The following is an 18,549-nucleotide window of genomic DNA, read 5'->3' as shown; positions in this document are numbered from 1 at the left end:
CATGTTTAATACAGGGCGGGCACAAGGACAGCTCTGTACTGAGGCTCCTCTTCAGGAGGATAAATAGAAGCTGTACATGAGTTTAATCTGTGTCTGTGTCTGCAGCAGTGAACAACATGGTGCGCTCTGTCCTCTGCCTCCTGACTGTGGCCCTGGCCTTTGTGCCTCTGCTCTCTGCTGTGGAAGGTCAGTCACTTTGAATATGCTTTTAAATAGTGAACACTGAACGTCTATTTCGTCTATACTCAGTTCTATGAGCTTGTGTAGCTTCATATGGTGTCGTTTTTTGTTTTTTTTCCCCACAATGTCAACTGCTTTTAATGTTTCAGTGACATTTGTGAAAAATACATGGATTTACTTGATCACTAATGCACTAAACTGGAACATGGTCCTTTTTGTCTGGAATGTTTCACAGCAAGACATTGAATGTGTATATATTGCTTTAATTCAATTACAGGTGTTTAATTGCAAATTTACTGCACACCTGTCAGGAGCTGGTCATAAGAACACTCCTGTTTGGTTCACCTGTAATTAAAGGAGATGACACAGGACTAAATGATTGTTCAGTGATGCCTTTTCACAATCCAAGCACCTGATAATTTTGATTTCAACTGAAATATTTTGAAAATATGAACTTGGTCACAGAGTATAGTTGTGGAATAAAATCTGACACCTTTGAGTTGGTCATGTTCTTCATGACAATCACATAGAAATTTGACATTGTAAAATAACTTAATGTGTAACACAAATCTGACTAAAGTAGACAAATGTTTTTGTGTTTTTCGGATAACTCATTTAAATTGTTTCCAGTGCATTTAAGGAAACCTGGAGTCTGTCCCAAGCTAAAGACAAACATTGAACATATTGGCATTTGTCCTGATTGGCACTGCTCCTCAGACAGAGATTGTGAGAAAAACCTGAAGTGCTGCGAGACGGGCTGTGGGAGACTCTGTATGGAGCCGCAAAGAGGTAACGTGACCCTCAGGAATACATGTGGATATCTGTGTAAACCCTCAGTCATCCAGTCTTTTGACATGTGGGTGTTTTTTAAGTTTTGCTCCTGGTTTCTTAATATAGTGATCAAATCCTACTTTATCCTTGCTCCACTTTGTATAATTAATACTTGTTGGAATAAGATCTTATATAATTTTATATATCAGTGCTTTCTTAAAGAACAGTATTTAAAAAATGCCAGGAAACTTTTTTTCATTGTTTTTAATCAAAACTTCTTGAATGTCCACAGGTGGGTATAAGCCCAAACCAGGATCATGCCCTAGTAATCGTGCTGAGATCTGTGTCACTACGTGCAAATCTGACGAAGACTGCAAGAGGGACGATAAATGCTGCCCCACCGGCTGTGGGCAAATCTGTCAGCCGCCAGTCACAAGTAATGCACTCTGAAGTTCTTTACTTCAATAGTGTCAGTCAAACCCTGAGTCATCTCCTTGAATTACAGATGAAGTTTTTTTTTTTTTTTTTTTTTTAATATAGCACATCTGAAATGACTTCAGCTGAACAAAGTGCTTCACAAACAAGTGCCATGTATGAATTTTAAATTGTAATATAAATGGGGAGAAGAGGTTTTCAGTCTGCTGTTCCATCGTGTGTACCCTGCCACAGAAAAGGCTGTCACCTCTGGTCTAGAGCCTGACTTTGGGCACAGGAGCTGGTCAGCTGACCTCAGGGCTCTGGGTGGAGTATAGGACTAAAGTAACTCCCAAAGAGGACCAAGACAAACATTTTATACATACAACCCACACCATTTCACAATAGAAAAACCTGATTATGAAGATGGGTGTGAAATGAAATGCTCTGATAGAAAACATGCATTCTTACTGTGACTGTTTTGCCTCTGCAGATTTGACCTGTAACTGTTTATCTTCACAGAACCCAAACCAGGATCCTGTCCTGATCTAATCCCCCATTTTAACAAATGTAAAAAGGGCTGCACTGATGACCGTCAGTGTCCCAAGAACCTCAAATGCTGCAACAGCAACTGTGGACTCCAGTGTCAGCCCCCTAAACATGGCACAAGTAGTCGTCACAATCATTTTGTGTTTGACTCTTGAATCACTTTATATACTCCTAGACCTGCTTGTCAGGAGATTATTTAACCCTGGCTCTTCTGTGTTTGTAAAAACTGCAAATACAGTGAATGTTTATCAAGCTGAACTTTTTGATTGATCTGAAACTATTGCAGTAACATGTTGATAAATGCCCTGTGCTCCTATTTTCTTATGTAATTTTCATTAAATGAGTAGAGTTCGTGTGTTTCAGTTTCACTGTCTGTAGATATTTCATAAAAATTTTGTGAGAACAAAACTTGTTTCTCTGGAGCTCATTCCACTGTGATGGTTTGAAAAGGAAAGGTCAAGGATCTTTTTGGAGCTGTTCAGTTAGGACCAAGTGGATCAGGGAGTTGGTTTGGAACAGTTTGATACATTTTTCTGTAAAAGTGAAGCTGCATTAAGGTTTTGTTTTTTTAGATCTAAATCTTAAACATGACTTGTTTTGGTAAAATACGAACTTTTAATGTTTAGTGTCATGACATGAAAATTGGAGCCAGTTACAATTTCGTCCATAGAGGATAATTTGGTGGCCACTTGCTGCACATCCCGTCCATTTGTGTAGATGAGTGTCCTCTGTACATGATGGCGTGTTACAAATGTCTGGGAAGTCATTGATATAAATGTTGAACAGCCTGTTGTGCAGTGCTGCAAAGAGAACATTGAATTGTTTATTCTTACACACTGTGCCCGAGCGGAGAGATGCATTTCCACCCAATGCATCAATGTAAAGATTGAAGTGACAGAGCTTGGACAGGAGGACAGAGTGGTTGACTGTGTCCAAGGCCTTTTGTAGGTCTAGAAACACAGCAGCCACTGTGCCCCTCTGTCCAGTCGAGCTCTAATGCTGCGTCAGGGAGCTGCAGGCAGATTCACTGGAGTGATTGATGCAAAAGCCAAATTGCACTGGCTGCAAGAAATTATTGTCGTTTAGATGCTCTTAACTGTTCATCTACTAATAGTTCTGTGAATTTATGGACTGGTGTTATGACTGCTGTTTTGAAGAGAATTTCCATAGATTATCATTCTCTGTACTCGTGTCCTTGTGGGTGCAGACTCGGAGAATAGACTTGGCTCGGCTCTCAACTTTTGGGACACGTGGACTTGACGTCACGGGCAATAACTCATGTGGGTGTTCGCTATAATGACAATGGTACATTTGAAACTACTCAACAAATAATGCTCTAATCCATAATATATCCTATATTTTAACCCATCAGCCTCTGCATCATTTAGGATTGAGCCATCTTAACTTATTTTTATTCTGGTTTAAAAGGCTATATTTTAACTTGTGTAAGAATATTAAAGTCATTGGTTGGTATTTAGAATGCAGTTACTTTTTTTAATCAGTTGAACATGGCTGTGTTCTAAGCATTCAGAATACTGTACTCTGTGCACAACAGTAGCCGGCAAGTTTCAATCAGAGGGACAGTCAGTGTGGACATTTCCTTCGTAGTGTAATGTCTGAGGTTTTTGCAGAGTTGCACTAAATCCTGACAGATCAGGCAGTGGACAGGGAGCTGCAGGTGGAAGTCACTGACAACACGTTGAACACTTTAGAAATACAAAGAAAACTTCACTGGAGGACGTTTTACAAAGGTACGTCTTTGTCGAGGGCTAATCCTAATTTCGGAGCCTAATAAATGTTTAAATGACACCACTGACTGTTATGTTACATTTGATGTTCTGAAGTTAGCATTTTTGTTGTGGCCTGGGTCTTGGTTTCTTCTCCAATGTGACGGCACGTGTCGGCTGAATAAACTCACTCAGCTTGAACGTCTCTGGCTCTAGTGAGTTGAGACTGCTGCTGTTTTGCTCAGTCTCCGAAACAGACCAGTAACTGGCAAATAGAACATTTACTCAACTTCACCAACACAAACAGTTACAAAAACAACAAAAGGTGTCAACCCTGAACTAAACACAAAATATCACATCATTACAATATTAGATGGTGAAAAAGTTGCAGTGCATTTTTCCTCATACATCAGTGTCAGGAATCTACAGAATCAATATTACATTTGATTTTTATATATAAGTTTTTGTCCTGTTCTCCCACAGTATCAAATCACCTTGTGTTGATCTTATTCAGGTTTTGTTGGTGGGGTCCACAGACGATATATGACCATTATTCTTATTATTATTTCCATGCCCAAAGAAGTGTCAGTGTGATCATGTTTAATACAGGGCGGGCACAAGGACAGCTCTGTACTGAGGCTCCTCTTCAGGAGGATAAATAGAAGCTGTACATGAGTTTAATCTGTGTCTGTGTCTGCAGCAGTGAACAACATGGTGCGCTCTGTCCTCTGCCTCCTGACTGTGGCCCTGGCCTTTGTGCCTCTGCTCTCTGCTAGCTCGGAGTAGAGCCGCTGCTCCTCCATGTCGAGAGGACCCAGCTGAGGTGGCTCGGGCATCTGTTCAGGATGCCTCCTGGACGCATGTCCCACTGGGAGGAGACGAGGTGAAGGGACTATGTCTCTCGACTGGCCTGGGAACAACTTGGAGTCCCATCAGAGGAGCTGGAGGACGTGTCTGGTGTGAAGGAACTCTGACGACTCGTTCCCTGATGAGCGGAAGAAAATGGATGGATTGTGTTTTACGTGTTCGAGGGGGACCTGTCTGGTGGATGTCTCTTATGTCTCACACAAAAAATGTATTTTATTGTGAAAGGGGAAACACCAGAAGTGGTTAACAGTTGTTGTGTTATGAATTCTGCTGACCTGATTATTCAGTTAGAAGTTGTAATTAAAGAGAGATCTGAAAAGATCCATGTCTTTTCTTGAACTTCAACTTATTCAAATAAAAGGTACAATTGTCACACACCAACACACAACACACACACACAACAAACACACACACACACACACACATGTTGTAGGTCGATTTCAACAGTTTATAAGTCAGAGGACACGATGGTCCACCCAAATCATCCCCAAAACACCACATTTACAACATACTCCACCTTATTTGCGTGATGGAGCTCCACACCAGTATTCAGGCGGGCTTCCGGGGTCAGTCATGTGTGGACCAAACAGCGCAGGAACCAAACTCAAAGCCCCTGTGATCAGTGACGATGAGCGTCAGTATAAGTCGTGTTTACATCCTCGTACTTTTACAGTTTATGCAGCACTCATCATGACAGCTTAGTAATCACATGGGTAAGTATTTTGGTGATCTTAAGGTTTAAGATTGGTCTACTTTATTTGTTCCTGGGGTGGATTTGTGAAAAAGACATGGCCTCCCATACAAGTGATACAACTATCACAAACTCAGACCAAATGTAACATCAAACAATAGACTATAATAAATAAAAAGAAGTAAAGATCTCAGGAGCACTGCTGTCTTTCTGAAGGTCCAAGGTTTAGGTTTTAATCTCTCCCCATGTTGGTTAAGCTCCACTAGTGAGGACAGTCTGCATAGTCTACTTATTTTTACACTGACGATAGCTGTTTAGTCACCACAGATAACGTGGACACTTTGTTAAACACAGAGTTCTTTAAGACAATTGTTTTTACAGATTGGCTTTTATCACATGATTCCCTAGGACAAGGTGGACTACAGCAATAATGATAAACGAGTACTGTAAGTAGAATAAGCTGACTAAGTGAGTTGACTATAGGTAAAAGTAAGTAAAGTGTGCAAATAAAATACATTTATAGCCGATCCCTTGCACAATAGGATGTAGCCTGTTTTTCTAGACATTACATTATTTTTAAAATGGGTTTATACTGATGTCGCCTAGAAAATAGTTCAGTAGTTAATTTATTTAATAACATCAGTAATCGTGCAAAATAATTTCACAGACCTTAATGTCTGAGGTTAGGAGCTGAGACTATGTATGTATATATATATATATATATACAGCTGTCACACACCAACACACACACACACCACACACACACACACAACACACACACAAAAGTGTCTCAGTGTCTCAGCTCTTCAGTCTCTGACCCTGCTCTTCTCTACCCATACTGTTCATCTTGTCTCAGACTCTGCTACTCCCGCTCTACCCCTGGACCACAGCAAACACCTTGTTCTCAACCCACCGATCAGCCTATCGTCAAATTGCACGTTGCAAAACATGTATTCTTACTAAGAGTGGGGTAGCCTCTCCACAGATTTGACCTGTAACTGTTTATCTTCACAGAAACCAAACCAGGATCCTGTCCTTGTCCAATCCCCCATTTCACCACATGTCCTGATGAATGCTCTGTGCCAGTGTGAAATGAACCTCAAATGCTGCTACAGCGGCTGTGGACTCCAGTGTCTGTCTCCTGAACATGGCAACAGTCAAAAGAAAACACAATAATCATCACAATCATTTCAGGGTTTATCTGAATCATGAATCGCTTGTGTACTTTTAATTTAAGTATAGGCCTGCATGTGATAAGATTATTTAACCCTGGCTTATCTCTGACTGATTCTTCTCTGACCAACAAATTGTGCAGATACAGTGAATAAACTTTTATGAAGGAGAACAACATGAACTTTTTGATTAGGTTATCTAAAACTGTTGCAGTTGTTGATGAATGTCCTGTGCTCTCATTTTCTGCTCTGTTTAATTCTTTAATAAAAATGACACCTCAAGACTGTTTTTGTTGTGTTCGTTTAAACAGCTGATTTCACTGTCTGATGGTATGAAAAGAAAAGGCCAAGGGTCTTTTTGGAACTGTGCAATTTGGGTTCAGAGAGGACCAAGTGGATCAGGAGTTTGTCTAATGTTTACGCCTTTAATATAGATGTTGGACAAGTCTTTAATTTTGGTCAAATATATGCAGACTGTTTTACAAATGTTTAGTGTCAGACCTGAAGATTGGAGCCAATTACCAATTTTGTTTGTTTGGCTTGTTTGATGATATTGAGAAAGAATGTTGCTCTAGCTTTTCAAAATTGCTGGATTACTATTTCAAAGCACATTATATAATAGTCAATCAGTTGTAATATTTATATTTAAAGACTTTTCAAGAGTAAGTCTCTGGTTCACATCAATTTCCGTAGATCATTCAAAGACCAGGGCCATTTCTCAATTTCCATTTGCAGATTGTACTTGTGTCCCGTACTCATGTACTCATGTACTCATGTACTCATGTACTCATGTACTCCAAGGACAGACAGGGGGGCAGACTCTGGACTCGTTCTACCGACCAAGTATCACATACAAAAACAGCACATTAACAACAACACACAACAGACAACAAAAGGTGCCAAACTTGAACCAAATACAAAATATCAGATCATTCCCCTGGAGTAGTCCGGGGCTGTGTCCAGGCTGTGTCCACAGCTCAGTTGCCGTTGTGGCCTGGGTCTTGGTTTCTCCAATGTGACGGCACGTGTCGGGCTGAATAAACTCACTCAGCTTGAACATCTGACCAAAACCGCAGCAGTCTCAGCTCACTAGAGCCAGTCTCCAAAACAGGCCAGTAACTGACAAATAGAACATTTACTCAACTTCACCAACACATAAACAGTTACAAAAACAACAAAAGGTGTCAACCCTGAACTAAACACAAAATATCACATCATTACAATATAAGATGGTGAAAAAGTTGCAGAGTCTTTTTTCCTCGTACATCAATGTCAGGAATCTACAGAATCAATTTTACATTTGATGTGTGAATTTGAGTTTTTGTCCTGTTCTCCTACAGGGTCAAATCAATCAAATCACCTTGTGTTGATCTTATTTAAGTTTCTTGGGTGAGGTCCACAGACGATATATGACCATTATTCTTACTATTATTGTCACGCCCAAAAAAAAGTCCCCTTATCATCATGTTTAATACAGGGCGGGCACAAGGACAGCTCTGTACTGAGGCTCCTCTTCAGGAGGATAAATAGAAGCTGTACATGAGTTTAATCTGTGTCTGTGTCTGCAGCAGTGAAAAACATGGTGTGCTCTGTCCTCTGCCTCCTGACTGTGGCCCTGGCCTTTGTGCCTCTGCTCTCTGCAGGGAAAGGTCAGTCACTTTGAATATGCTTTTATATAGAAAACTTTGAACATGTTGTTTATACTCAGTTCTATGAGCTTGTGTAGCTTCATATGGTGTCATTTTTTCACCACAATGTCAACCGCTTTTAATGTTTTAGTGATATTTGTGAAAAATAGACATGGATTTACTTGATCACTAATGCACTAAACTGGAACATGGTCCTGTTTGTCTGGAATGTTTCACAGCATGGCGTTGAATGTGTATATATTGCTTTAATTCAATTACAGGTGTTTTGTTGCAAATTTACTGCACACCTGTCAGGAGCTGGTCATAAGAACACTCCTGTTTGGTTCACCTGTAATTAAAGGAGATGACACAGGGCTAAGTGATTGTTCAGTGATGCTATTTCACAATCCAAGCACCTGATAATTTTGATTTTGAAAAATTGAAGTTGGTCACAGAGTATAGTTGTGGAAAACAATCTGACACATTTGAGCTGGTCATGTTCTTCATGACAATCACATAGAAATTTGACATTGTAAAATAACTTGATGTGTAACACAAATCTGACTAAAGTAGACAAATGTTTTTGTGTTTTTCGGATAACTCATTTCAATTGTTTCCAGTGCATTTAAGGAAACCTGGAGTCTGTCCCAAGCTAAAGACAAACATTGAACATATTGGCATTTGTCCTGATTGGCACTGCTCCTCAGACAGAGATTGTGAGAAAAACCTGAAGTGCTGCGAGACGGGCTGTGGGAGACTCTGTATGGAGCCGCAAAGAGGTAACGTGACCCTCAGGAATACATGTGGATATCTGTGTAAACCCTCAGTCATCCAGTCTTTTGACATGTGGGTGTTTTTTAAGTTTTGCTCCTGGTTTCTTAATATAGTGATCAAATCCTACATTATCCTTACCCCGCCTATTTGTATAATTAATACTTGTTCGAATAAGATTTTTTAATAATTTATACACATTTCAGTGCATTCTTAAAGAACAGTATTAAAAAAAATGCTACGAAACATGAATGTCCACAGGTGGGCTAAAGCCTTAGCCCAAACCACGATCATGCCCTCATAATCGTGCTGAGATCTGTGTCACTACGTGCAAATATGACAAAGACAGTGAGGGGGACAATAAATGCTGCCCGACCGGCTGTGGGCAAATTTGTCAACCGCCAGTCATAATAATACACTCCTCTGTGTTTGTTTGGTTCACCTGTAATTAAAGGAGATGACTCAGGGTTAGCTGATATTTCAGTGACACTATTTCACAATCCAAGCACCTGATCATGTTCTGATTTCAACTGAAATAATCCTTTGAAAAATATTAATGAAGTGGTTGGTCACAGAATATAAGTGTGGAATAAAATCTGATATTTTTTTGAGCTGGTCATGTTCAATCATATATAAATTTCACATTGTAAAATAAACACATTTAAATATGTAACGTTTGTACTGACTATGAAGTAAACAGTTTCCTTTTATTCTTTTTGTTTTTGTTTTTTTGCTAACTCATTTAAATTGTGTTTCCAGTGCATTCAGACAAACCTGGAGTCTGTCCCGAGCCCAGGACAGACATTGACCCAAGAGTCGTCAGATGTCTGAGCGAGTGCTCCACAGACTGTGAATGTGAGGGAAACCTGAAGTGCTGCTTCAACGGCTGTGGAAATGTTTGTGAAAAGCCAAGAGGTAACATGTCCCTCAGGAATACATGTGGTGGATGTTGTTTTTTTAAGTTTTGCTCATGGTTTCTCAGTAATATAATGATCAAATCCTACATTATCCTTACCCCACCTCTTTGTATAAATTATTAATACTTGTTACTAAGAATATTTTTATATATATTTTTCCAGTGCTTTCTTAAAGAACAGTATTAAATTAATTGTTTTTAATGCAAACTTCTTGAATATCCACAGGTAGGCCCAAGCCCAAACCAGGATCATGCCCTAGTAATCGTGCTGAGATCTGTGTCATTGGGTGCAAATTTGACGAAGACTGTAAGGGGGACAATAAATGCTGCCCCACCGGCTGTGGGCGAATCTGTCAGCCGCCAGTCACAAGTAATGCACTCTTCAGTTATTTACTTCATCTGTAATCCAAGATGACTCGAGGTTTATTGACTGATACTATTCAAGTTTATTTATACAGCACATCTGAAATGACTTCAGCTGAAGACAGTGCTTCACAAAAAAAAATAATAATAATAATAAATAAATAAATATGTGTAAAACACCAAAACACCAGGGAGAAGAGATGGGTTTTCATTCCAGTGTGAGAGGCTCTGACAGGCAGAGGGAGGCATAGTCTGGGCATTGCCACAGAAAAGGCTCACCTCTGGTCTAGAGCCTGGATTTGGGCACAGCAGCAGGAACTGGTCAGCTGACCTCAGGGCTCTGGAGTATTGGGCTGCAGTAACTCCCTCAAACAGGACCAATAGAAACATCTTGATGTGCACCCACAACACTATTTCACAATAGAAGCACCTAATAATGAATATAGGTGTGAAATAAAATGTATGATATATTCTTTTTAACATTGGAAAACATGCATTCTTACTGTGAGTGGGTTGCCACAGATTTGACCTGTAAATGTTTATCTTCACAGAAACTAAACCAGGATCCTGCCCTGCTCCAATCCCCCATTTCACCACATGTCCTGATGAATGCTCTGAAGACAGTGAGTGTGAAGAGAACCTCAAATGCTGCTACAGCGGCTGTGGACTCCAGTGTCTGCCTCCTGATCATGACAGTCAAAAGAAAATACAATAATCATCACAATCATTTTGGTGTTTATATGAACCTTGAATCACTTTATATACTCTTATTTTAAGTATAGACCTGATTGTCACAAGATTATTTAACCCTGGCTCTTCTGAGACTTTGCAAAAATTGTGCAAATTCAGTGAATTAATGTTTATCAAGGAGAAGGTGAACTTTTTATTTAGACTTCTGAAACTGTTGCACTTGTTGATGCACGTCCTGTGCTCATTTTCTGTTCTGTTTATTTGTTTAATAAAAATTACACCTCAACACTGAGTTTTCATGTTGTGTTTCAACAGTTTCACTGTTGTCTGTAGATCTTAATAATTTCACTAGAGATTTTGTTGTGAGAACACAAGTTCAGACTGTCTGGAGCTGATTCCACTGTCTGATGGTTTGAAAAGAAAAAGGCCAATGGAGCAAAGGCCAAGGATCTTTTTAGAGCTGTGCAGTTTGGGTTCACAGAGGACCAAGTGGATCAGGAGTTTGATTGGAAATTTAATACATTTTTTCAGTGGAAGTGGAGCTTCTTTATTGATCATTCTGAATAGTACCAAATTTCTGAATTCTGCTGGTGCCCAGAGTCAGGACTAAACATGGAGAATCAGCGTTTCAGTTTTATGCAACTAAAATCTGGCACAGTCTTCCTGAAGATGTGAGACAGGCCTCTACTTTGACAATGTTTAAATCCAGGCTCAAAACAGTTCTGTTTGTCTGTGCATATGACTGAAAGGGTTTTATTCTGCACTCTTCTGTTTTAATGTTCATTATATGATAATTATTAGTGACTATTTATGTTTTGATTTGTGTGATTTTAATGTCTTTCTTATTCTGTAAAGCACTTTGAATTACCTTGTGTACAAATTGCGTTATACAAATAAACCTGCCTTGCCTACTATAATGAAATAAAAAATAAAGTGGCTGCACAGTGGCTGGTGGCTCTGAGAGAAGAGACAGTGGCATGATCCACGCCTACTGGCTAAAGAAATTCACTCTCCATGAGCTGCTAGGGGATGGGACTCACCCTGAATGGCTTCATTGCAAACTCTATGAGGTTGTGGAAAACCACCCTTGAGGCCAATGGCAAGCAACTTACACAAGTGACCATCAAATGTGGCATATACCAAGGAGATGCACTGTCCCCTGCATAGGTCTGAATCCTCTCAGCCAAATCATCAACAACACTGGCTATGGATACCGACTCAGGAATGGGGCCACTATCAGTCACCTCCACGTCAACATGTACACTAAGAATGAGGGAGACATCGACTCACTGATCCACACCACCAGGATCTACAGCACAGACATTGGAATATCATTTGGGCTTGAGAAGTGTAGCTGGATGGTGACAAAGAGAGGGAAGGTAGTCCACACAGAAGGGGTCTCACCCACAGAAGGGACAATAGCAGACATTGAGGACAGTTACAAGTACCTTGGTATCCCACAAGCAAATGGCAACCTTGAAGAGGAAACAAGCAAAGCAGCCACGGCCAAATACCTCAGACGAGTAAGGCAAGTCCTAAGGAGTCAGCTCAATGGCAAGAACAAGACCCAGACAATAAACAGCTACACCCTGCCAGTAATCAGATACCCAGCAGGAATCATAAGCTGGAGATACAGATCACAGATTTTAAGACCCAAAAGCTCCTGACCATGCATGGGGGGTTCCATCCCAAATCCAGCATCCTGAGACTGTACGCGAGCCGTAAGGAAGGAGGCCGAGGACTAGTGAGTGTGAGAGCCACAGTCCAGGATGAAACATCCAAGATCCATAAGTAGAACAAGGACAAGACCCCACAGATGACGTGCAGAGCAAATGTGGAAGGACAAGCCCCTGCACGGGCATGGCTGCACAGGAACAGGCCTTGAGCACCAGAGCAATAGAGGCTCAGATCTAAAACCCCAGACAAGACCCAAGGTGTAGGCTGTGCAAAGAGGCCCCTGAGACAATCCAGCACATAACTGCAGGGTGTAAGATGCTGCAGGGAAAGCAAACATGGAGCGGCATAACCAAGTGGGGGGCAAAGGGTACAGAAACATCTGTGCAGGACTGTAAAACCCAAGATCAAGGTGGGAAACACCTCAAAAGGTAGTGGAGATTGATCGAGCCAAGATCCTGTGGGATTGACAGATACAGAGTGACAGAATGGTGATGGCAAACCAACTGGACATTGTGGTGGTGGATAAACAACAGAGCAAAGCTGTTGTGGTGGACATCGCAGTACCAAGTGATGGGAACATCAGGAAAAAGAAACATGAGAAACTAGAGAAATACCAGGGGCTCTAAGAAGAGCTGGAGTAGGCCTGGAAGGTGAAGGCATCAGTGGTGACCGTGGTAATCGGAGCACTCGGGGCACTGACCCCCAAACTGGAGGAGTGGCTACAGCAGATCCCAGGAGAAACATCAGACATCTCAGTCCAGAAAAGTGCAGTACAAGAACAGCAATGTATGTATGTATGTAATGTAATGTATGCTTGTTTATGATGTTGACAACTTCCACTTTACAGGCAGGTTTGAGAAAAAGTGATTTTGAATAGTCGCCCTGAATATAGTGCTTATAGTTGGACATATTGTGAGAAAGTTCTTTTCCATCACAGGCAAAGTAATTACTAAAGATATTAGATTAATATTATCATTTAGTTCATTCTGCACCACAGTGTCAGGGAGGACTGAAGTTTTACATTTACAGCTGAGTATCTCATTTAATATCTTCCAAGATTTCTTTTGATTCCCAAGAGAAAAACTGAATTTGTCAGTAAAATATGTTTGTTTGCTTGTTCTTATTATTTTTGTCAATTTATTTTTGTATTTTATGTATACGATTTGTTTCATGTGTTAGGATTTTTGACATACTGCTTTAATAGTTACATTTTCATTTTTATAGACTTAAAAATTCCTTTTGTTAACCATGGTTTTGCATGTGTAACATTCTGTCTGATTATCTTTTCAGGAATAGTTTTAGTAAAAGAATCTGTTAGTTCAGAAGTCAGAGTCTCACCTTTTAGTCTGAAGTTGTAAGATCAGGTTTGCAAGGATTTTGTTGTTTAGAACCTTCACTTTTCTCTTTGCGCATGAGTCAGGTACTTTGTTATTCAATTTCATATAATGTATAATGGGATAGTGATCTGTGATATCTGAGTATACAACCCCTGATTTACATTCAGCATCTTGTATGTTAGTTATTATGTTGGCCAAAGTTGACTTAGTTCTCTCTGTAACACCAGTATATTTACTGATAGTTGGAATAAATGATGAGCAGAAAATGGTACTGAGAAAGTCTGTTCCAATGTTATCTTTCGATACAGTGTGTTTGTTAAAGTCTCCCATGATAAGACCATTTGTACTAGTTCAGTTTGTGTAGACTAAAACATTCTCAAGTTGGTGTCTAAATGTATTGTAGTCTGAATCAGTTAATAATAGTTTTTGCATTTTTGTTTTTTAATTCTACAAATAATTAATCTGAATACGGTGACCATCTTTACTGAGAATTTGGGAGCTTTTTATATTTAGACATACCTCCAATTTTACCAAGTACTTTTTAATACTTCTGATGTTTAGATGCATCAATGAGAAGGTAAAGTCACTCTTAACATTTATGAAATCCTCTGGGTTATAATATTCACAGTTTATGTTCCCTAAGGTTCCAGAGCAGTGCTTTTACTGTATGTCTATCAAACACATATGTTAACATTAATTTAAGTCAGAAATTGTTCTTGTAATCCATGGATACATGTAGGACCATACTAGTACTACCATCAACCAACCCCATGAATAATAATAATAATTCCTCTTCTTATTATTATTGTTATGATGCTCCTTCTTCTTCTCTTGTCCTCTTAAGACCCTGGGCTTTGGCCTACAGAGCTCAAATTCACATCACACATGTGTGATCGGGGCTTGAATGGAAGGCACTATTAATGGTAATCAAAATGAACACTATAGCGCCCCCTACCATAAATGAGAAATGTCAACATTATCGGATTCCTACAAAATTTGGAGAATAAATTGGCTGCATGAAAAAAAAAAAAAAAATTATATTACAGAAATGGGTCAATTTTCACGGTTGGCCACCAGGGGCGCAAAGACTCAAAAAACAGTCATTGAAAAATGTCTGGCTCGCACGGTCATTGGTCTACACAGCTCTAATTCAGATCACGGATGCGGAAAGCCCGAACTAGATACTATTCAAATCTAATAGAAGTAAACAAAAATAACCCCAGATTTTTGTTCAGCACTGTAGCCAGGCTGACAAACTCCCACACTGCTAATGAGTCTCTTATCCCCTCGAACATTAGTTGTGATGACTTTCTTCACTTCTTTGATTACAAAATCACAACCATTAGAGACAAAATTAACAAAGCTACTCCAAAAATCAGCTCTGAGCAAATCCAGTCTGTAATGCCAATATCCCATATGGACCCTCTAATAATATTAGATAAATTTACTCCTGTTGATGAGGTGGAGATTACCTCAGTCATCATGTCGTCAAAACCATCAACCTGTTTGCTCGACCCTATTCCAATCAGACTCCTCAAAGAAGCCCTCCCCCTAATAATAGATTCCATCCATAACATATTAAATATGTCGTTAGAAAATGGCTACGTTCCTCAGTCCTTTAAGTATGCTGTGATTAAACCCCTTTTGAAAAAACCTAACCTAAATCCTGATGAATTAGTCAACTATAGACCTATCTCTAATCTTCCCTTCCTCTCAAAAATTCTAGAACGAGTTGTGGTGAAACAGCTCTGCCGCCACCTGCAGGACAATAATATATTTGAAAAATTTCAATCTGGATTCAGAGCTCACCACAGCACAGAGACTGCACTGCTTAAAGTAACAAATGATTTACTACTAGCTGCTGATAACGGGCTGGCTTCAGTCCTGGTCCTACTGGACCTCAGTGCAGCGTTTGACACCATTGATCACAACATTCTACTGCAGAGGTTAGAATGTGACATTGGAATCAGAGGGACCGCCCTCAAATGGTTTAAATCCTATCTATCAGATAGGTACCAGTTTGTTAGTATAAACCAGAGCACCTCTCCCTGTTCTAAAGTAGCCTGTGGTGTTCCACAAGGATCTGTGCTTGGTCCAATCCAATTTACTCTGTATATGTTGCCATTGGGTAACATTATCAGAAAACATGGCATTAATTTTCACTGCTACGCTGATGACACTCAGCTGTACTTATCAATGAAACCAAATCAGACTGATCAAATAGATAAACTCAGTGCCTGTGTGAAGGACATCAAAACCTGGATGACCTTGAATTACCTGCTCTTAAATCCTGAAAAAACAGAGGTCATTGTCGTTGGTCCCAAAGGTCAAAGAGATTCTCTGTCAGACCAGATATTCTCACTCGACAATGTGAATATAGCTTCTAGCCCTACTGTAAAAAATCTTGGAGTCCTATTTGATCAAAATCTCTCATTCACAGCCCATATAAACCTAGCTTGTAAAACCGCATACTTTCACCTGCGAAATATAACTAAAATTAGAAATATTTTACCTAAAAACGATGCTGAAAAACTCATCCATGCATTTGTTACTTCCAGACTTGATTACTGTAATTCCCTGCTTGCCGCCTGCCCCAAAAGTACTATAAGGAGCCTCCAGTTGGTCCAAAATGCAGCGGCCAGAGTCCTAACAGGAACTAAAAGAAGAGACCACATCAGTCCTGTACTAAAATATCTGCACTGGCTTCCTGTCGAGCTTAGAATCAAATTCAAAGTCCTCCTCCTGACATACAAAGCCCTAAACGGTATGGCCCCATCCTATCTGCAAGATGCTATTGTCCCGTACCAGCCAAACAGAGCACTCCGCTCTCAGAATGCAGGACTATTAGTGGTTCCTAGAGTGTCCAAAAGTACAGTGGGAGGGAGAGCATTCAGTTACCAAGCTCCTGTGCTATGGAATCAACTCCCTGCTGATGTTAAACAGGCCCCCACAGTCTCTGTATTTAAGACCAGGCTTAAAACCTTCCTCTTCGGTATAGCGTATGACCAGGTTACTTAGTGAGGGAGTTAGGGTTATTAAAACCCGGGATAAGATAAGCTGCAGTAGGAGTAACTAGCTGGGGGAAGTATGGCAACCTGAGCACTATCCTCTACTTTGCCCTATTTTCTCATCAGCAATGCTATTCACATGTTGTCCCCTGTCCCACTCCCCCTGTGGAGTGTATCTCTTTCAGATGCCCCGATGACAGTTGGACCTCCTCCTTGCCTGGCTCTCCTCCTCCTCGCCCGGCTCTCCTCCTCCTCGTCTGGTCTCCTGGCCGATTTCTTATGTTGTCTGATTTTTCCTGTTGTGTCTGATTTTTCCTGTTGTGTCTGATTTTTCTTGTTGTGTCTGATTCTTCCTGTTGTTTTGTTTTTTGTGTCTTGGCGGCACGGTGACTGAGTGCCATCACTCATGTCTCACAGCAAGAAGGTTGGTTCGATCCCCGGGTCACCAGGCCTTTCTGTGTGGAGTTTTTCATGTTTCTCCCCGTGTCTGGATGGGTTTCCTCCGGGTACTCCGGTTTCCCCCATCAACCAAAACATGAACGCCCTTCGAGACAACTGTTGTTGTGATTTTGGGCGTTACAAAAATAAATGAATTGAATTGAATTGAATCACAGATGTGTCATTTGGCCATGAAACTGAACACTATAGCGCCTCCTACTTTAGACGTGATAATGTCCACATTATCATATTCCCACGCAATTTGGGGAATAAATTGGATGTATGACAGGAAGCAAAAAACTATATTATGGCCATGGGTCATTTTTCACAGTTGGCCAACAGGGGCGCAATGACTCCAAAGAAAAACCTTAAAAAATCTTGTATATGCACTTGCTTTGCCGAGAGAGCTCAAAATGTAACAATGAGTGCAGAATCAAAACAGGAACAGAACTATGAAAAAAACACATGGCCACTCCACACAATAGCGCCCCCTATAATTCACGTAAAAGGCACAACATTGTGCGATTGGCATGAAACTTGGGGAGATAATTGTAAGCCTCAAAATGTACCAACAAGTCAATTACATCATACCTGTATTATGCACAAGGTTGCTGATGCAAAGCTATGGACCCAGTCCACTGAACATCAACAAAAACTCTCACACCCGGGTATAGAAATGATCGGCCCGACACAAGCTTTTATACTATGTCCATCTCATTCATGCCCCACGTAACGTGACTCAACAGCTCCGCTTAGAAATGGACCCTATGGGAGTGGGGACGAGCAAATTTTAGAGTAGGCTAACGGGATTCATAACAGTGATAGAGCTCCATGAGAAAAGCCAAATATTGAATGGGCGCACTGTCCTATGATGAACAGGAAATCGTCCATATTGGATTGAAATTCCCATGCCTCTTTGACACACAGGTATATGAAACATGTCTAGTTCAGCCAAATGAGCTCACACTCCAAATGTCACATCTACAGATGTTGATTGTCAATAATCATCGACTTTGATTCCCACTCATGGCCACATGCATCAGCCTAAAGAGCTCAAATTCAAACTGATTGCAGAATAAAAATTTGAATCGAGCTGAGTTATGAGCACGTGGCCAGTGGCCTCTATAGCGCCGCCTATAGAACAAATGAAACATCCAACATTGTCAGAATAGCACAAAACTTGGTTGACACGTTCCATACCTCAGAACATGCAAAAAAGTCAATTACACCATAGCTATATTATGTATTAGGTTGCCCATTAAAAGCCACGGACACCACCACTATAATGTAATGGCTACACTGCTTTATAGAAACTGTGCTTTGCCAATAGAGCTCAAAATGTATCCATGG

The 18,549-nt window shown here is 40.4% G+C and overlaps 1 protein-coding gene across 1 annotated transcript in view; it reads left to right on the top strand.

The window, feature by feature from the left end:
* The first annotated feature begins 90 nt into the window (after positions 1 to 90).
* Positions 91 to 18,549, top strand: part of LOC117373054 (balbiani ring protein 3-like) — a 34,391-nt gene continuing 15,932 nt past the window's right edge. The window contains exons 1-3 of the mRNA XM_055222763.1: positions 91 to 186; positions 811 to 969; positions 1,244 to 1,387. Of these exons, the coding sequence (XP_055078738.1) occupies positions 117 to 186; positions 811 to 969; positions 1,244 to 1,387 (373 nt within the window). The 5' untranslated portion in view covers positions 91 to 116. The remainder of the gene's footprint in view (positions 187 to 810; positions 970 to 1,243; positions 1,388 to 18,549) is intronic.

The sequence above is a fragment of the Periophthalmus magnuspinnatus genome, chromosome 7, assembly GCF_009829125.3.
Source record: "Periophthalmus magnuspinnatus isolate fPerMag1 chromosome 7, fPerMag1.2.pri, whole genome shotgun sequence".
Classification (NCBI taxonomy): Eukaryota; Metazoa; Chordata; class Actinopteri; order Gobiiformes; family Gobiidae; genus Periophthalmus; species Periophthalmus magnuspinnatus.
Note: the sequence above shows the minus strand (reverse complement) of the source record. Positions and strands in the feature narration are given on the sequence as shown.